Source organism: Fukomys damarensis, unplaced genomic scaffold, assembly GCF_012274545.1.
Source record: "Fukomys damarensis isolate Sample0158 unplaced genomic scaffold, DMR_v1.0_HiC HiC_scaffold_22, whole genome shotgun sequence".
In the NCBI taxonomy this organism is placed as follows: domain Eukaryota; kingdom Metazoa; phylum Chordata; class Mammalia; order Rodentia; family Bathyergidae; genus Fukomys; species Fukomys damarensis.
Window position 1 is genome coordinate 22,356,705 of NW_022900934.1, and position 21,282 is coordinate 22,377,986.

Sequence of the window (21,282 nt, forward strand, 5' to 3'; positions counted from 1 at the left end):
TGGGCAACATAGTGGGACCTCATCTTAAAAAAAAAAAAAAACAGGGCCAGGGATTTAGCTCAGTGGTTCCGCCACCTGCCTTGCAAGCACAAGGACCCGAGTTCGATTCCTGGTACCAAAACAAACAAACTTTCTCAAATCTAGTAAATGTCAGCCGGGATATGAAACCAGGTTGTATTCTTTTTGTTATGCAACACTACCTTCAAAAGAAGTTGACTCTGTCAATTGTTGTACTCTCCATTCCACAGTCTGAAAAGCATCATTGGGATTGGAGTTGGAGCTGGAGCTTATATCCTCAGCAGATTTGCAGTAAGTGCAGTGAGATTAGTCTCCACACCCTTGAAGCACATCCTTGGTCACTGATGTGTTAGCATTGTGTTAAATGATCGGGCACGCTTTTGAGTCATACATTAAGTTTTGTGTAGATTCTCTTGCCTCAAATACAGGTTTGTATAAAGCTTTGCCTTTGTATAGTATCTGAAATACCACAAACAAGGGCAGTTATGTCTGTAAAAAGGTCTAGATGCAGCTTATGATGGAATTTTGTACAGCCATTAAAATTGAGCTTAAGGAGAACTTTTAATGTCACATGATTTACATACACTATAATATAAGAATAAAAGTTAGAATATAGATTCATTTAAAGTTCATCAGATGGGCATGGTGGTGCACACCTGTAATCCCAGCACCTTGGAGGCTAAGGTAGGAGGATCCCTGTGAGTTCGAGACCAGCCTGGGCTATGTAGTGAGTTCCAGGTCAGTCTCAACTACATAGTGAGACCCTGTCTCAAAATAAATAAATAAATAAACAAATAAATAAAGTTCATCAGAAGCATAGGAAAGAACTGAAAGGAAATGTACTAGAATATAGCAAGGGCTGGTGGCACACACCTGTGATCTCAGCTGCTGGGGAATCTGAGGCAGGAGGATGTCAAATACAAGATCAGTTTGGGCAACTTAACAGCATCCTATCTCAAAATAAAAAACAGGGCTGGAGATGTGGCCCAGTTGTAGAGCACACCATGTCCAATCCCCAGTACCACAAAATAAAACAGTTGATGTGTGGTAAAATAATGTGAGATTTTATTCACACTCTTTATAATTTCTCTGTCAAACACTGCAGTAACCATAATCAGAGGGAAGAAGGGAGCTGGAGAGTTTTGAGTTTTGGAAATGTTCCTGTTTTTTGAAACGCCTCTTTGATGATAAAGTCTTAAATTCTTTTGGGAGTGGCATCACCTATTTAGATGGTTTTAGGAAAAAACTAAAATCCCTTGGTAGGAACAAAGACAGATGAATGTGAAGGAGCCCATCTTAAACCTGACCATCCCCTGTACTAAGTGAAAATGAACAACTGCAGAATGTTCTCCTCTGCTGTAAAAAGAAACTTATCTTCCTTATAAATGTGTACAAGGCAAGATCATTTTATAGCAATTTAAGAAACTGGTTTCCAGATGCTAAGTCAGATTTCAAGAGCTATTTTCTACTTATTCTTCTTAGCACCTCTCTGTACTCTTTCAAATGTGAGATATTAAGGCTTATATAAATTAACGAGCCATATCCCAACTGTGGTAGAACTGTGGGAGTGGAACTTTCATACTGTTGACTGTCTCATCTTTCAGCTTAATCACCCAGAACTTGTGGAAGGCCTCGTACTCATTAACATTGACCCATGCGCTAAAGGCTGGATTGACTGGGCAGCTTCCAAAGTAAGTACCATGTGAAAGTGTCCATTGGCTAGTCTCTTGGTTCCTTCTAAAAACAGATTAACTTTACTTTTCATTAAAGTAGATACACAGCTAATGGCAAAAAAAATTAAGTATAGAGTTTGGTGAAGGTTTACGTATATAGTCATTACCTCATCAATTAATGAACTATTTCCAACACTCCAGAGGGGTTCCTTGTGCCTTTTCTTAGCTGGTAATTCCTCTCCTTCCTGGATATTACTTTCTGTCTTCTATCACCATGTATTAGCCTTATCTGTTCTTAAATTTCGTGTAGTCAGAATATTTTGAGTCTGCCCTCTTCCATTTATTATTGCATCTGTGATATTCATGTTGGATGGTGTAGCAGTAGTTCTTTTTAATTGCTGTTTAATAGTGTATCTGCAAAATAAATATTGTGGTTGGGTATGTTGGTACATAACCTGTAATCCTGTCTACTCAATAGGCTAAGGAAGAAAAATTGCAGGTTTTAGGCCAGCCTTGGCAATTTAGCAAGACCCTATCTCAAAATAAAAAGGATTAGGAATAGGCCAGGGATTTATCTCAGTGGTGCCCCGACTGCCTTCAAGTGCAAGGTCCTGAGTTTGATCACTGGTTGGGGTGGTCTTAGGGCTAAACCTCCATTCCTTGGGTTCAGTCCCCACTACATATATAGATGGGGGATACACACACACACACACACACTCACACACACACACAATACCCAAAATGAGTTTCTGTTACTTAGTTGTTATGAATATAGCTACCATACACATTCTCTTTTCTTTCAGTAGACATATGTGTTTGTTTCTCTAAGTTTATACCTAGAATTGAAATTACTGCATCATAGGGCAGTTATATATTTACTTCAGTGTAGATATTGGCAGTTTTCCAAAAGCATTTGGCCAGTTTACACACCAGCAACATATGCAAGTTCTAGCTCACATTCTCACCACCATTTCTTACTGTCCTTTTCATTTTTGTAAAAGATGAGCAGTTTTATTTACAATATTTTATTTTTATGTGGTACTTATCACCAGTATAACTACTTATTAAAATAACAGCTTTTATACCCTTTTTTTTTCTTTTTTGGGGGCAGCTCTGGTGATCAAACTACAGCCTTGCAGGGCCACGGATTTAGCTCAGTGGTTCCACTGCCTGCCTGACAAGCGCAAGGTCCTGAGTTTGATCCCTGGTACCAAAAAAAAACAAAGAACTAGGGCTTTGCACATGCCAGGCAAGTGCTCAGCCACAGAGCTACAGCCCCAGCTCTTTACCATCTTTTAAAATTTTAATTATGCTTCTATAAGTAAATAATAATGGGTTTTAATTTGTGTTTCCCTAAGTAACAGTGATACTGAGTATGTTTTGTTGAATATCCTGTTCTTAAGTACTTGTTCAAGTCTTTTTCTTAATTTCCTGTGCTTTCCCTTTTTTGCGGTATCACTCAGGACCTTGTGCTTGCAAGGCAGGTGCTATATCCCCAGCCTTCCTTTTTAATAAAAGAGTCTTCATGTTGGGCCAGGGATTTAGCTTAGTGGCACCATGCCTGCCTTGCAACTGTAAGGTCGTGAGTTCTATCCTTGGTACTAAAAAAAAAATTTTTTTTGCATATAAGTCTTCTCCTAGGTTCATGTATCTCAAATATCTTCTAGTTTGTAGTTTGCATTTTTTACTCTGTTTAGCCTGTTTATGCCAAAGGTTGCAATTTTTTGAATTTTTGCATGAAGTTTATGTATGTTAGAAAAATTCAAGGAAGAATTTGAGGAGAAAAAATTTTATTATGTTCTGTTGTTTTGTGCTGTTCCAAAAGTGGAACACTAGGCATAAAAGGATTAATGAGTGAATGACTCTGGTAAACTTATCTGTACCAGTGTTCCCAAAGACATGTGGATTTATTGTTTCCTATCTGAAAAATACAGAAATTTGAACTGTAACATCTATGCTGAGATAGATATGTAAACAAATCCAATTACTAAACCAGAGTGAGAGATACAGATTAAAGCATTATATTATGTCCCTTTGCATTGAACTCACCTGTGCTAAAAATGATACACTATTTCTTTTTTTCTTTTCTTTTTTTTTGCGGTACCAGGGATCAAATTCAGGACCTTGCACTTGCGAGTTGGCAGTGCCACTGAGCTACATCCCCAGCCCAATGATTCACCATTTCTAAGTTGGAAAGAGAACTGTTTTAAAATATTTTCTTGCTAACATACAAAATATTTATGTTTTTATTTTGATCTATGATTTTTTTTAGATTAAATCAGTAATGTTTTCTAGGGAGAAAAATAACCTAAGCCTTCATTGCCTGCTAAAAGATACCTAATGTAAAGCCATTTTAACAAATGCCTACTTTTATTTTATTTTATTTTATTGACAAGGTCTTACCAAGTCGCCCAGGCTAGACCAAACCTTGTGATCATCCTGCCTGAGCCTCTTGAGTAGCCTGTGGGATCACAGACATGCCTTTAAATACTTTTTTGTTGTTGATTGTTTGATTACTTTTCCCCATGCTGGAGATTAAACCCAGAGCCTCACAAATGCTAGGCAAGACACTCCCACGGGCACCCCCAGCCCCACATCCTTACCCCTAGTGCTGGAAATTCAGCCCAAAGTCTCTTGCATGCTAGGCATGCATTCTACCACTGAACTGCCTCCCTAAAACTAAGTAAGCCCTCTAAATACTTTTAAGTTACTGTAAATGTCCTAATACATCATTAAAAGAGAGATTCTTTGTGTGTGTGTGTGTTGTTGTTGTTGTTTTTGTTTTGTTTTGTTTAGAGACAGGGTCTCACTATGTAGTTGAGACTGACCTGGAGCTCACTATGTTTCCCAGGCTGGTCTTGAACTCACAGCGATCCTCCTGCCTCAGCCTCCCAAGTGCTAGGATTACAGGCATGCACCACCATGCCCAGCTTAGAAAGAGAGATTCTTTAAAATACCACCACCTACACCAGGCATTTAGCTCAATGGTTCTACTTTGTGCTTTCCAAAGCGCAAAGACCTGAATTCGATTCCTGGTACCAAAAATAAATAAATAACCACCACCTAGCATCATGTGTATCAGAAATATTTATTGATACTCAAAGCCATAAGAGTCAATGATTTGATATCTGAGAACCTATTTGAAGGATAGTGGCAAAGATTTAAATACAAGGATATTGATTTTTAAGAATACCTATACAGTGCTTACTGTGCACCTGGCACTAGTCTTAACATATATAAACTTTTCATTCTCAAGAGAACCTAGTGAGCTGGTATATTGTCCCATAGAGACATAAGTCATTTGCTTAAGGACATATAGCTAGAAAGTCATGCAACCAAGATGGTCCTTAAAGCATTGTGTGTAAGATAGGAAGAAACAGCTTAAGTGCCTAAGTACAAGATAACAAGTTTGATTCAACTGTAGAAGAGAAAAGTATACTATCAAAAAATGTTGGAAAGAGCCAGGGTGTTGTGGCACATGCCTATAATCCCAGCACTCGGGAGGCTGAGGCAGGAGGATCATGAGTTTGAGAACAGCCTGGGCTACACAGTGAGTTCCAGGTGAGTCTCAACTACATAGTGAGACCCTGTCTCCAAAAAAAAAAAAAAAAAAAAAAAAAATGCTGGGAAAAATGGAAACAAAGTCTTTGTAAATAGGGAGGGGTGGAGGGGTTGAAAGGAGGTCAGGGGAATGGGGAAAAAATAAGAACCAAAATATGTCATGTAAAGATACAAATTCCCAATGATGAATGTCATCATATTGTATACCTAAAATATACCAATAAACTTAATAAAAACAAACTTTTGTTAGCCAGGCAAGGTAGTACACATCTGTAATCCTAGCACTTGGGAGGCTGAACCAAGAGATCACCATGAGTTTGATGCCAGCTGGGACTACATAGTGAGTTCAAGGCCAACCTGAACTACATAGCAAGACCTTGTCTCAAAAATTTTTATTTATTTATTTATTTTTGTGCCAGGGATTGAACTCAGGACCATGTGCTTGTGAGGCTGGTGTGGTGCCACTGAGCTAAAACCCCAGCCCTTATTATTTTTAATTCTTTTTTTTTCTTTCTTTCTTTTTTTTTGGTACCAGGGATTGAACTCGGGTCCTTGTACTTGCAAGGCAGGCAGTGGAACTGCTGAGCCAAATCCCCCGGTCCCTACCCTTATTATTATTTTTTTTTAATGTTACAGCTGAATGCAATGCCCATATTCCTAACTATCTAGGCTAAGGCAGGAGGATTGCAAGTTTGAGACCAGTTTGGCACTATACTAAGACTGTCTCAAGGGATGTAACTTACTGCCCTCTGCATTCAATTAAAAAAAAAAAAAAAAAAAGCCAGGTGTTGTGGTGCACGCCTGTAATCCCAGCAACTCGGGAGACTGAGGCAGGAGGATTGCTGTGAGTTCAAGACCAGCCTGGACTACATAGTGTGTTCCAGGTCAGTCTCAACTACATGATGAGACCCTATCTTAAAAAACAACAGCCGGGCGTGGTGGCACATGCCTGTAATCCCAGCACTCAGGAGGCTGAGGCAGGAGGATTGCTGTGAGTTCAAGACCAGCCTAGGCTACATAGTGAGTTCCAGGTCAGTCTCAACTACATAGTGAGACCCTGTCTCAAAAAAAAAATAAAAACAACAACAACAACAAAAATACTCAAACAACATATGTGTTATTTAAGGAAATGAGAGAAATATTTTTAAGTGAAAAATTGATACAAAACCATATCATATGATCCTAATTTTGTTAAATACATATGCATAAGAAAAGAACATACAGTGTATTGATGATGACATCTTTGGCTGTTAAAATTACAAAATATTTTTCATATTCTCTGTCTGATTTTCTATAACAAGCATATATTAGTTTTAAATTATTTTGAAATAATCTATCTACCAGCAGACCAAATTTAAACATTTTATTCATCCCTTCCCACCCTTAAGTTTTGAAGAAATGATGCATTCCCTAGCTTTGGATGAAATATGTTAATGCTCCCCTCAGTCTGTATTGGGGATAGAACTGAGGACCTTGCTCTTTCTTGCAAGGCAGGTGCAGCACCACTGAGCTAAATCCCCAGCCCTGTTAATGCTATTGTCAGATGCTTTGGAACTTCTTACAGTCCAACTTACGTAAGATTTGTTCTAATTTCTATGTCTTATATGGATATATTAACACTTGCCTGAACAGTCTCAATTAACATGTAACCCACCTGATAAAATTCATGTAGGGCTGGGAATTTAGCTCAGTGGTGCTGCCATGTGCCTTGCAAGCACAAGGTCCCAAGTTCGATCCCTTGTACAGGGAAAAAAAATCATATGAAACTTCACATTTATGAGTACTTACCAAGTTTTCAAGTTTGTTTGTTTGTTTTTATGGAACTGGAGATTGAACCCAGGGCTTTCACACTCCCCAGCTCCTTTTTTTTTTTTTTTTTTTTTAATTTTAATTTTTATTTTAAGACAAGGTCTTACTTTTTTTTTTTGTATTGGGATTTGAACTCGGGTCTTGTGAGCACTTGTGAGTCTGGCTCTGGAACCACTGAGCTAAGTCCCCAGACCCGTTTTTAATTCTAATTATATTTAACTTATAACCAGTGGATCCTTGACAATCCACAGGAAGATTTCAGGACAACTTTCTTAATCTTTTTGAGACTGTAGGATTCTGTTTCACCTATGCCCATGTGTACCTCCCTCACCCTCATTCTTACCCCCAACTTAGGGGAATTATCCAAGTCTTAAGTAGGAATTCAGCAAGGAAGAAGCTTAATCAGCAACATAATTTGAGTTGGAAGCTTTTCCAAAAATAGTCTTAACAGTGTACAGATTTATACAGATTGCTGCATTTATTAGAACATAAGATGCATCATTTTGAAGTGGAAAGAATTAGAAATGTTCAAAATGCAAGAACATTCTGTAAATATAACTATTTCTTCCTACTCCCTAAAATAAAGATAGCAAAAACTGGAGGAAAAAACTGGTGGTTTTTCTTTTCCTTTCTTTCTTTTTTTCTTGGCTGTCTTGGGAGTGATTGTAAGTTATTTTTTATCCTCTACTGTAAATGCAGAAATGTAGGCAGAGAGAAAGTACCAAACAGCCATGTGTTCTAGGTATCAACGTCTTTTTTTTGAGATGAGGTCTTACTCTGTGGCCCAGAGCACTGTCAGATTCCTGTGCTCAAATGACCCTTCTACTCCACCCTCATGAGTAGCTGAGACCACAGGTGCACTCTGTTGTCCCGCTCCCTATTTCAAAGCAAGCTCTGTTACTGCCCTGGATGAGAGACCTCTCTCTCCCTCTTTCTTTCTCTCTCTCTCTCTTTTTTTTTTTTTTTTTTGTACTGGGGATCAAACTCAGGACCTTGTGCTTGCTAGGTAGGCAGGCAGAACCACTGAGCTAAATCCCCAGCCCTTGTTTTCTTTTTCTTATGTTTCAAACTACCATCTCATTAAGAAGTATAATACTGAACTATGAGGGTTTTTTTGTTTTTGTTTTTAAACAGTATATAGCATACTGACCTAAAGTAGGCAGCCTGGTGAGTTTTTTACATGTGCTATTCCCTTAACACAGAAACTTTTATCTTTTCAGCTCTCTGGCTTTACGACCAATGTTGTGGACATTATTTTGGCTCATCATTTTGGACAGGTAAGTGCCTGTGAATCCAAGAAAACTGGGTTTATTTTGCATGTGAAGCCAGTTTATATCTAAGAGTACTCATTGTTTACCTGATCCTCACAGATAGTGCTTCCAGTGCAGTCTGAGCTGCATGTGGCCCTGCAAAGGCCATTCTTACGGGGCAGGAATTAACTCAGGGACACATGACCATTGGCATTTGGAAAGATGAGAGAAACCATTTCTCTTCCCACTGACCCTTGTAAATGGCATGCCATCTGTTAATATTTGACAGTATCATGTGCCTCACCGAGCATCTTTGGAGCCATTGGGGGATCTGGGAAAGTCTTCACAGAAATAGTTATTTCAGAAGAAAAATAAAAAGAAACTGAAATATTACTGAAAAAAATTAGGGATTATTTTATTTAATCCTCATGAACTGGTGAGGAAAGTAAACCTTACAGAGGAAGTGACAGTTGTCCTATGAGTACAATGGTGCCTTGGTCCATGAACTGAATTCTTTTCACAATTCTGGTCACAGATTCTGTAATTGTTAGATGGGGGAAGGGACTCCACTGGTGGTTGAGGGAGCCCAGTCCATTTTTGTTTGTTTGTTTCTTTTTTTTGGGGGGGGGTACTGGGGCTTGAACTGGGACGTTGCACTTGCAAGGCAGGTGGTGGAACCACTGAGCCAAATCCCCAGCCCCACAGTCCATTTCTCAAAGGGAAAAATGAATTAGGTGACCTACAAAGGAGTGATGGAATATATGAAGCCAGAGAGCTGTGATGTACCTGTACTGGAGCCAGAACAATATAAACAGGGATAATGGATCCTTGGGTGCAATCTGTGTAGTTAGTTCTAAATATATCCAAAGGAAAATGGTAGGTGGGGAGAAAATGAGCATTTATTAAGTACTGATTATTTATGTACAAGGGACTTTGTATACTTCTGCTGAATGCTTTAGCGCCACTGTTATTTTTCTCATGATGCTTTTAGCCTAAATTTAAGTTAGGGACAACAAGGGCTAGAGATGCAGTCCAGTTTGCCACTGTTATCCAAATAGTAAATGGTGGAATTGATATTTGAACCTAGGCCTAGGGCTGGAGCTGTATCTCCGGTGATAGAGCATTTAAATAACATGTACAAGGCTCTGGGTTCTATCCTTGACTCTGCAAAAAGAGCAAGAAAGAGGGAAAAGGGAGTTAACATGAATACGAATCCAACTGCAAAGTCCATAGTCCTTTTTTTTTCCTTTATTTCATTGTATTTTTATCAAAGTTATAGATTCACAATCATTTTAGAATACAGAAGTTCAACAAGCCTTATTTCAAAGAATCTGCAACCTATCCCATTATCAGCTTCTTAGAGGCAACCACTTTTTTCTATCTGATTCTTTAATAGTTTGCCTCTGTATTGCTTTCTTTTTTTCTAGTACTGGGGATCAAACTCAGGACCTTGCATATGGGAGGCAGGCGCAGTGCCACTGAGCTAAATCCCTGGACCTCCCATATTGCTTTCTTGAATTGAAATATAGCCTGCATATAATATGATGCACAAATCATAAGTACTCATTAGTCCCCCACCATAAATGAAGTATTTGCTATTCCATTACCTCTGTAGATTTTTTTTTTTTCTCCTGTTTGGTTTGGTTTCTAGTAGTGGTGGTCCTAAGGATTTGCATGAGCCTCAGCCCTTTATTTTATTTTATCTTGAGACAAGCTCTTGATAAGTTGCTAAATTGCTCAGGCTGGGCTCCAACTTGCCATCCTCCTGCTTCAGCCTCCCAGGTTGCCTGTGCTTAAATTTCATACAAGTAGATCACACAGTGTACACTCCTGGGTCTGGTTTCTTTTGCTCATTATAACTATCTTTGAGATTAATCCATGTCATTCTATGTATTGGTGATTATGTAACAGTAGTTCATTGTATTAAAATACCATAAATTAATTTTTTTCTATGAACAAACATTTGCATTGTTTGCAATTTTTAGTTTTTTTCAGGAGATGGGCTCTTGTTAAATTGCCCATGATGGCCCCATACTTATGGGCTCCTGCCTTAGCCTCCCAAGTAGCTGGAACTGCAGGCACATGTCACCATGCTTATTATCTTCTTTGACGTACGCAATTCTTTTTGCTTCCGTGTCTAAATATGTATGTATTTCCACTTGTTAGATTTTTAGTTGCCTTGCCTTTTTGAAGATGGTTTCCATACACATGCTCATTTTCTCTCTCTTTGTCGCCATAACATGGTAGTACAATATTTCCTTCTACCTCATACTCATAGTAAATCATATCATTTGGGTAATATCAAACTCCACCACTCACACTATTCAGCTATGAGACCATGTCTTCTCTGTCTCTCATTTCTTCTTTTTTATTTTTTCCTACTGCTGGGAATAGAACCTAGGGCCTCATATAGGCAAAGCTCCTACCTACTTAGCTATAACCCTGGCCCTAGGGTTTTTGTTTGTTTGTTTGTTTGTTTGTTTGTTTTTTGTATAACATTTTGTATCTCTTGAGTTAATGTCCTATATTTTGGCATTATTTTCTTTGTATCAGTTTCTTACTCTTCCCTGTTATATCTCTCCCCTGGTTATGTTAATCCTCTTATTCAGTACATTAAAGCACATTGATACTGTATCATTTTTACTTTACTGAAGAAGTCTCCCACAACGTTCTTTTTTTTTTGTACCAGGGATCAAACTCAGGACCTTGCACTTGCAAGGCACATGGTGGAACCACTGAGCTAAATCCTGGCCCACTCACAGCATTTTTACTTACTCTAGTCTAAACTAGTTTATTAACCAATATAAATTGGTATCTGGGTATTGACCCCAACGTGGTCTCTTTCTTCATTAGAGGCTTAGATCCATTAGTTCAAAAGCCCTCTAGCACTGACATTAAATTTTCACACATCTCTCCCTTCTGCCCCCCAGTACTGCAGTTGAACCTAGGGTCACATACATGCTAGTCAAGGGTCCTCACACTGAATTACACCAGTAGCCCTTTTTTATTTTGAGACAAATTCTCCCTGAGTTGCCCAGGCTGGCTTTGAACTCAAAATCCTCCTGCCTCATACCCCTGCCTATAAGCCAAATTACAGGGATGTGCCACCACACCTATCTCTAATTATTTTTTAAATAATCCAATTTTTAAAAATCCAAATAAGTATAGCCATGTATTGCCTGCCTTTTTGCATGTTCTGTGAAGCTTCAACTCACATTTGGCTGGATATGAATAACATAGAACTTTGTAGGTATACCTCAAGATACCATGGTCCTTCAGAGTTCACTGGCCCCGAGAACTCCACTGCAATAGTGCTGAGCTACTACGTCACTTCTGTCATTTCCCCTTTCCCCAGGAGTTCCATTGTTCTGTTGTAAATCATAGTCCCCTAGTGATAAACTGCTGGACAGTCTTGTGCTATTAGGGACTTCTTTTATAACACCCTGTCCAGGGCTGGCGATTTAGCTCAGTGGTGTCGTGCCTGCCTTGCAAGTGCATGGTCCTGAGTTCAATCCCCAGTAGTACCAAGAAACAAAACAAAACACCCTGTCTAAATATTACCCAGTAAAACTTCTATATTACTTCTCATGGTGGTCTGTTTTGCTTGATTGGTTCCAGATCCCTCAAACTCTCCACATTTCCATAGGAAACAACATTGTTAATAGTGTATCAAGTTGGTCTATTCACTCGTCCTAGAATTGCTGACCAGTTTGAGGAGACAGTTGCCCAAAGGAAGACCTGAACTGCTACAGAAACTGCAGTTGAGCAGAGAGAGCACAGAACAAGGGCACTACTGAAGCTGGTCTCAGAGTTTCTGATGCATTGAACGAGCAGCTCCTATGCTCAATTTTTTAATTATACAGTGTGGCTCAGTTATTAAGAAGGATAGGACCAGGGATTTAGCTCAGTGGTTCTGCCGCCTGCCTTGCAAGCACAAGATCCTGAGTTCAAGCCCTGGTTTAAAAAAAAAAAAAAAAAAGGATAGATTTGGGAATGAGAAACCATAAATTGATAACTAGCCAGGAGCCAGGTTCTTTTCCCAAATAACTAGTGCTCCCTGGCTATCCACCCCTATTCCATAAGAGTACATCAATGAAGCCTGGTGTGTACCAAGGGAGGTTTACCACTGTGGGCATTCACTAGGCCATGTCTTTGGGGAACCTGTATTGTTAATACCTTTCTGGGTGCTTTTATCTGGGACTAGTCATTTTGGTTCCCTAGATAGGCTCTAAGGTTACATACTAAATACAAATATGTTCTTAGAGCCATCTGCAGAAAAATACCGAGAGCCTCATCATTCAAGCCTCAGGGGTGTGTGTTTGTATATGTGTTTATTTTTGTTTTGCAGTGCTGGAGATCAAACCTAGGGCCTCACATATGCTAGGCAAGCTCCATACCACTGTACTCCCCTTATTCCCATGTTTTCAGAATGGTATATCTACTACCACCTAGGCCTGTGGTCTCCCAGTTTGAAGACCTTCTAATGTTTCCAGAGAATAAAATAACCTTTAGTCTTCTCCTGGGATGAAGAGAAGGAAGTCCCCCAGAATACAGGGATATCTGGAGCTCTGACTGCTTCTTGCTTGTTTCCAGTGGGCCACAGGTATAGATAATTAGAATAATCATATTGTTTAGTTCATGGATGCACCATCATCATTGATTCATTGTCTTTGCTTTATCATTCCTATATTGTATTTTTAATACTTTCACGAATTTATATTTATTCATATATTTATATTTATAAATATATGTGTACAAAAATCTGCCCCCAAAAGTATACATCATGAAAATAAAAATTTACATAAATATTTCAGTCCTAAATTTATTGAGATATCATGAGGTCAATACAAGTTACCTTTGGCCTCTACAATTACAAGAGGCACTCAAAGTGGTGACCATGAGCTTCGAGGCATTTACTAGTATGATGAACTGCTGAAGTGTGTATACATTTTTTATTTTTGTTTTTGTCTTTTGGTACTGGGGATCGAACTTGATCCCTTGTGCTTGCAAGGCGGCAGGCAGCAAAACCACTAAGCTAAATCCCCGGCCTGTGCATACATTTTTTTAGCAGAAAAAAAATATATGTATGTTGCTAGGGTTCATCCACATTGTTGCAGGTTGTGGTAGTTTGACTCCAGTCAGCTGCAAACAGTTTTTACATGCCTCTGTTACATTTGTGCAAGAATCTCTTGGCTATACACTTTGGAGTAGAATTGTGTCTTTTTTTTTCTTTCTTTTTTTTTGAGACAGGGTCCTTAGCTTCCCAAGTGCTTGGATATGGGCATGTTCTACCATATATGGCTTCTGTTATTCTTTTGTTTTTCGAGACGGGGTTTTGCTGTGTTGTTCAGGCTGGCCTTGACCTCACTATGTAGCCCAGGCTGGTCTCAAACCCACTGCAATCCTCCTGCCTCCGCCTCCTGCATGCTGAGATTATAGGCGTACGCCACCATGCTCAGCTCATGTTATTCATTTCTCTCTTTTTTTTTTTTTTTGGTACCGGGGATCGAACTCGGGTCCTTGTGCTTGTGAAGCAGATGGCGGAACCACTGAGCTAAATTCCTGGCAATGTTATTCATTTCTTAAATCAACTTTATTGAGATAAATGTACATATCATACAATATACCTTTTTTTTTTAACCAGGGATTGAACTCGGGACCTTGTGCTTGCAAGGCAGGCATTGGAACCACTGAGCTAAATCCCCTTCTTAACATACCCATATACAACTCAGTTGGTCTAGTGTATTTATAGAGTTGTACAACTGTTACCACTCTCCAGTTTCAGAATATTTTCATCACCTCCAAAAAATCCCCCTCACTGGCACATCCCTTCCTCCTGCCCCTGGCAACCACTAATCTGTGAATTTGCCAATTCTCAATTATGTAATTTTAGGTTGGACATGGTGGCACCCGCTTGTAATCCCAACACTTAGGAGACTGACTTCTTTCACTTAGCATGTTTTGAAGATCATCTATGTTGTAGCATGTATCAATACTTGATTCCTTTTTACAGCTTAGTAATATTTTCTTAAACTTTATTTCTTTATCAGTTAATGGTTATTTGTTGGTTTCCATTTTTTAGCTAGTATGAATAGTGCTGCTCTCAGCATTTCTGTAGAAGTTTTTATGTGGACTTAGGTTTTTGTTCTCTTGCATACATACCTAGGTGTGAAATTACTGAGTCCCATAATAACTGTGTTTAATATTTGAGGAACCAAGACCCTGTCTCAAAATTAAAAAAAAAAAAAAAAAGCTGGGGATGTAGCCCAGTGATTCCTCCACCTGCCTCATAAGCATAGGATACCAAGTTCGATCCCCAGTACCAAAAAAAAAAATTTTTTTAAGGGCTTGGGGTTATAGCTCAGTTTGAAGGCCCTGAGTTGAAGCCACAGTACTAAACACACACACACACACACACACACACACACACACACACACACACACACACACAAATAAGGAAACTCAGGTTCAGAATAGTTAGATGAACTAAGTTTCCTGTAATAGGTTCTTTGGTGCCTTCGTCTGACGCAGAATATGGCACCAAACCAAGCTGAAGCAAGTAGACATATTTTAGCCATTCAAATACATTAGTAGCCCCCTGTCCCCACCATCCTTCCCATCATGGACGGTGAGAGCTGGCTTTTGGAGAAGGACTTTAAGACAGATGTGAAAACACCTTTCAGGAAGATTGAGTGAACTGAAAGCCATTTCAGGAATGTTCACATACCAGTTGTAGTTTCAAGAGGTTTACTTGTGTCTTCTTTCACTTATTCTAGGAAGAATTACAGGCCAACCTGGACCTGATTCAAACTTACAGACTGCATATTGCCCAAGATATCAACCAAGAAAACCTACAGCTCTTCTTGGGTTCCTATAATGGGTACAGTTATTTCTCATTCCTTCACATAGGTATAGACCAGGTCTAAAAAGATAATTGGCCATTAAGGGAGGAGGCAGGGGAAATAAATTACTTCTCCCATTTTTATGATGGGGTTGGCTTTATACTGTTTCAGCAAAATAGGAGCAAGACTTTAAGACAGATATGCAAACAGCTTTTAGGAAGATTGAGTGAACTGAAAGCCATTTTGTGACTATTAACATACCAGTTGTAGTTTCAGTGTTTTCAAACCAGTGGAACCCCAGTTATGTATATTTGCAAAAGCACACAAGTCATGTGAGGTAGTACAAGAAAATGCATGTGAAGAGACAAAGGAGAGAAGACTTGGCCTTGACTTAGTTGCTCTTTGCTCATACCTTGTCATTAGGCAAAAGTAATGCATAGATGCTAGTCAGTTTCCTGGTTTGTTTATTTCAAAATATACTGTAACATCCCCTTTACCCCCGTCACAGGGCAGAGTGAGGGGACATCACTGGTTATCTTGAGAACAGCTTTCCCAAGGTGAAAATATTAGCTCCTTCTCACTTTCTGAAAACATGGGAAAAGTCTGAGGAAATGGGTCAGAGTTATACAGCCAGCAAGAAGCAAAGCCAGGTTTTGAACTTGGGTTCTATAGTCTCTTCCCTATTTTTAGTTGAAATCAGAAAGATAAAGTTTTATGCTAAACTGTTTCAAGGAAAATGCTCCCCCCAAGTAGAAATGATGTAAGTCATTCCCTTCTCTTAATGAATTTATTACTGTAAACTGGTTGGAAAATTAAAAGACTTGGGATTTGAGGATCTCTGTAGGTTTGCTATTGAATTTAAAGTTGTATTCTTTTAGCACTCCACAAAGTCCCTTGTTCCTACTCTGTACCATTCAAGAGACAACTGAAATAGCTGCTCCAGAACAATGTTCAGGAGTAAAAGATACTTTTCACATTCCTCGAGGAGTTTTGGTTTTCAAAGGCATTTATTTCTGCTTTTATCTTCTAGACGCAGAGACCTGGAAATTGAAAGACCCATACTAGGCCAAAATGATAACAGATTAAAAACATTAAAGTAAGTCCTTCAGTTTCTCCTTGAATTGCCAAATAGTCTGAATTGCCTGTTGTGACTATTTCAGTGTTGAGTGGAGTGTGTATGCTTATTTACTAAGTGATACTTTTCCTTTTGGCTGTTCCTAGGTGTTCTACTTTACTCGTGGTAGGGGACAACTCACCTGCTGTTGAAGCCGTGGTAAGTATGTCCTGTTGCTGCATGGAGGACAGATTAGAATGTAGTAAAATTTGCATAGCACTCTACCGAGACACTTGGAACAGTTATTACCTTTCAGGGTTTTCTTTTTGTCATACATATTAGAAAATTATCCCCCCCCAAAATTAGTTCTTTATTAGTTACTAGGCTTCATCAAATAAGGTCATTGTTGCCCTTGATTGCTTTGTATGGTCCAGTTTACTTAGTGGCAAGGAGTACAATGAAGCACCATTTATTTATTGTCAGATTCCAGGCCCACCCGGCCTTCAGTATAAAATAGATCACCACCATAAGTACAGCAGGCTGAAAGACTGCTGAGAGCCTATGTGCTTTTTCTCTACTTCCTTCTGAGGTACATAGTACATTGACAAAAATGATATGTTCATTGCAGGACATACAAAAAATCATCAGGTGTGATGGCATACTGTCAGCCCATTACCCATAGATTTGGGGGCCTTACTATTTTTCTGTTTTGTTTTGTTTTTGGTACTGGGGATTGAACTCTGGACCTTGTTGCATTTGCAAGGCAGGCATGGTGCCACTGAGCTAAGTCCCCAACCCTGGGGCCTTACTATTTAACACCATTGATAGCATTTTTCCAAAAATAAAATCATTATGTCTGTATAATATCGTCTGTTTATATACCCTTATTTACTTAATTTTTCCTGTTGTTTATTTCTTATTTTGTACCATTACTAATTAAATCTTTGACTGAATCTTTATTTTCTTATGGTTATTTGCAGAAGTAAAGTTAATGGTTCAAAAATCTTTTTTTTTTTTTTTTTTTTTATTGGTACCATGGATCAAACTTGGGACATTGCATTTATGAGACAGCTGATGGCACCATTGATCTAAATCCTTGGCACCCCTTTTTTTTTTTTCTTGGTAACAGGGATCGAACTCAGGCCCTTGCACTTGTGAGGCAGGCGCCAGAACCACTGAGCTAAATCCCTGGCCCTTTTTTTTTTTTTTCCTTTGAGATTGGGTCTCACTCTGTAGTTCAGGCTGGCCTCAAACTTGTGGTGATCCTCCTGACTCACCATCCTGAGTACTGGGATTATAGGTATGCGCAACCATGCCAAAAAACATACTTTTGCTGGATATGGTGATACATGCTTGCATTCCCAGACAGGAGGCTAAAGCAAAATCACAAGTTCAAGGTATCCTGGGCAATTTAGTGAGACCTGATTCAAAATATAATAAATAAGCCGGGCGTGGTAGCACACACCTGTAATCGCAGCAGTCAGGAGGCTGAGGCAAGAGTATCACTATGAGTTCAAGACCAGCCTGGGCTACATAGTGAGTTCCAGGTCACTCTCAACTACGTAGTGAGACCCTGTCTCAAAAAACCAGAAAGAAAAGAAAAGAAAAGAAAAGAAAAGAAAAGAAAAGAAAAGAAAAGTGAGGGAAGGAAGGAAGGAAGGAAGGAAAGAATTTGATACATTTTGCCAGGTTCATTTCCAGGAAAGCCATACCAGTATATTGCCACCAGCAATATATGAAAACTGCCTAATTCACTGCACCCTGTCCAGGACTAAATTATTTATGTATATATTTATTTATTTTTGTGATGCTAGGAACTGAACCTAGATCCTGGCACGTGTAAGGAAGATCTATACCACTGAATTATGTCCCTGGCCTTCTGAATTTTTATTATAAGCAATTAATTTTATAGGTTTAAAATGGCATTCTTAGGGCCAGGGATGTAGCTCAGTGGCACTTTGCCTTCCTGGCAAAGTGCAAGGTCCTGAGTTCAATCCCTGGTACTGAAATAAAAATGGTATTCTTGGCTGGGTGTGGTGGCGCACACCTGTTTCCCAGCACTTGGGAATCTGAGGCCAGAGGACCGTGGTGAGTTCAGGGTCAGCCTGAACTACACAGCCAGACCCTCTCTCACAAATAAAAAAATGGTATTCTTACCATTTCATTTGCATTTATTTGATTACAGATAAAGCTGAAAGTATTCAAATGACTATTATGTCCTTTCTATACGTTTAATTTAACTAAGTATATGTGTGTCCTTGCTTGATTTTCTTGGGCAACTTTCATTTCTGCCCTATCTAGAGCAGAGTGTTAAGGAATAGACTTTTTGGAAGGGAAATTTAATAAAGTAACCAGAAATCAAGAAGGTTTATGGATTAGGAGAGTGTTTGTAGAGTGAGACAGAAGTGAAAATAGGATATGTTCACGTCTCTGACTTGCCCAGTAAACCATTCTGTGTGTGGTATAAAATATATAGTGTGACTTGTACATGGAGACACATAACCTCCAATTCTCATATCCCCCAAAAAAGTCCTGAAAGGTGATAAAGCTATAGTGTCATTCCAGTATGTCAAAGAGTTTGTCAAGGAGAGTGTAGCTCAGTGGCAGAGTGTTTACCTAGCACAGGTAAGGCCCTGGATTCCATTCCCAGTACTGCGGGTAGGAGCGGGAAGTTATGAATGTTAGTCTTTTCTGGCTAAAAATACAGATAACAGCCAGGCATAGTGGTGCACATCTGTAATCCCAGCACTCAGGAGACCGAGGCAGGAGGATTGCCCTGAGTTCGAGACCAGCCTGGGCTACATAGTAAGTCCGAGGCCAGTCTGAACTACATAGTGAGACCTTGTTTTCAAAAAGAAAAAAATAGATATATACTACAAAATATATACTAAAAACATTTTTAAGAAGCATGTAAACTAAAAACAAGAAAATAGGATTGTTTTTCAAAAATATCTATAATTAGAATTCCTTAATAATGCTAAGTAAGCCAGATGTGGTGATTCATGCCTGGGGAGGTTGAGGCAGGAGGATCTCTATCTCTGCGAGCTTGAGGCCAGCCTGAGTTACATGGTGAGACCCTGTCTCTAAAAAAAAAAAAAGAATTAAAATAGTAAATATTTCTTTAAATCTTCTATCTTTGTTATTTGTCTTTTTTAAATTGTGTGGACTTAAAGTGACCTATTGCAGTTATTTTTCAAAACTGATTTAGTCAATAGATAAGGTCTCTTCCTCTTTCTGATTTCCACATTCCAGCATTTGTAGAGAACTTCAGGGGCCCCATCTGTAGCACAGAGTAGATGTTCCTCAATTCACAGACAGGCTTGGCTCCCCTGCCAGAACATTTCATCCTACAGTGAGGGAGGGAGTAAAGGGATATCCACATGTTGAAGAGCCAGGAGAAACTCCACAGGTCCTAGGCGGGATTGCAGCTTGCTCAGTTTATTCAGCGTCACTTTTTAGCTTCTCTGGTTTACTTAATGCCATGGAGACTGTAAACATGAATATGATAAAATGCATCAGGGAAGCTGGAGAGAGAGAGTAGGCAAGTCAAAAACCAACAGTTGAGCCAGGCATGATGACACATGCCTGTAATCCTAGCTGCTTGGAAAGCTGAGGCAGGAGGATTGCAAATTTGAGCCAAACCTAGGCAACTTAGTGAGAACTTGTCTCAAAAAATAAAAAAAGCTGGGAATGTAGCTCAGTGCAAAGGCCCTGTATTCAGTCCCCATTATCACCCCCCATAGAAGAGGCTGTGAATGTAGCTCAGTGGTGTGCAAGGCCTTAAAAAGTCCAAATTTGGACCAGGGATTTAGCTCAGTGGTGCCATGCCTGTCTCATAAATGCAAGGTCTTGAGTTCGATCCCCTCTACGAAAAAAGGTCCAACTTACCATCCATTCTTCCAGAAAATATTTATAATGTATCTACTATATTCTCAATACTGTGACTGGCAGTTGAGGATCCAGTTTTTAAAATCTACCTTTGTGGGCTGGGGATTTAGCTCAGTGGTTCTGGCACCTGCTTCACAACCACAAGGACCCCGAGTTCAATCCCTGGTACCAAATCAATCAATCAAGCAGTCAATCAGTTTACCATTACAGGGACAGGGGTTTAGCTCAGTGGCACCACACCTCCCTTGAAATCACAAAGTCCTGAGTTCAATCCCCAGTACCAAAAAAAAAAATCTACCTTCAGCATTAAGCATATTGTATAGTAAATTAGTGTATTTGTTTATCACTGCCTGCATTGTCATTCATATGGAGCAAAACTCTGATGTGATCCTGTCATTTATATCATCCCCTAATTTTAGAAGAGTTTTGTATACCTGCCTAGAGTTTTGTATATCAGCAGTGCCTAGATTAAAAATTCAGCTGGTTCTTACCTCAGTAATTTTTTTTTTTTGGTACCAGGAATTGAACTCAGGACATCACACTTGCCAGGGCAGGCACTGTGCCACTGAGCTACATCCCTGGCCCTACCTCAGTAATTATGTAAATGCTCTCTCACTGGCTTGATGACTGTGCAGTCTGTCTTAGCGGCCACTGCTGTCCTAAAGCAACTTAAATCCCATCACGTCAGAAACGTATGATTTCTTGCCTTCCACGATCACCTCCAGCCTCACCTCTGTGTACGTCCTCACATCACACTTGCCTCTGTAACCCAACACATACCGTGCACATTCCCTTCACATGCCCCATGTCTTTGCATGTTTTACCCCAACTGTGGAAGCCTTCAGAATACCTACCTTTTCTTTAACTATAGAAATTCTATTTATTCTTTAATATTCAGTGTAATTGGTTGTAAAATTTTTAAATTAATTTCATTTTGCTCTGTATTATCTATTTCATCCCACTGGGTTCCAACTTAGAACAGACTTTTTTTTTTTTTTTTTATGAGGATCAAACTCAGGACCTTGCACTTGTGAGGGAGGCAGCAGAACCACTGGGCTAAATCCCCGGCCCTAGAACAGGCTTTATATCTGTATTCTTTTTTTTGGTACCTGGGATCAGACTTGGGTCCTTGTGCTTGCCAGGCAGGCGGTGGCACCACTGAGCTAAATCCCTGGCCCCTGTAAGTG

The 21,282-nt window shown here is 39.4% G+C and overlaps 1 protein-coding gene across 5 annotated transcripts in view; it reads left to right on the forward strand.

The window, feature by feature from the left end:
- Ndrg3 (NDRG family member 3) overlaps positions 1 to 21,282 on the forward strand; it is a 59,654-nt gene that overhangs the window by 30,230 nt on the left and 8,142 nt on the right. For all 5 annotated transcript variants that reach the window (XM_033767017.1, XM_010640011.2, XM_033767018.1 and 2 more), the window contains 6 exons: positions 249 to 309; positions 1,623 to 1,709; positions 8,282 to 8,338; positions 15,088 to 15,191; positions 16,184 to 16,249; positions 16,375 to 16,426. In XM_033767017.1, coding sequence (XP_033622908.1) covers positions 249 to 309; positions 1,623 to 1,709; positions 8,282 to 8,338; positions 15,088 to 15,191; positions 16,184 to 16,249; positions 16,375 to 16,426 — 427 coding nt within the window. The remainder of the gene's footprint in view (positions 1 to 248; positions 310 to 1,622; positions 1,710 to 8,281; positions 8,339 to 15,087; positions 15,192 to 16,183; positions 16,250 to 16,374; positions 16,427 to 21,282) is intronic.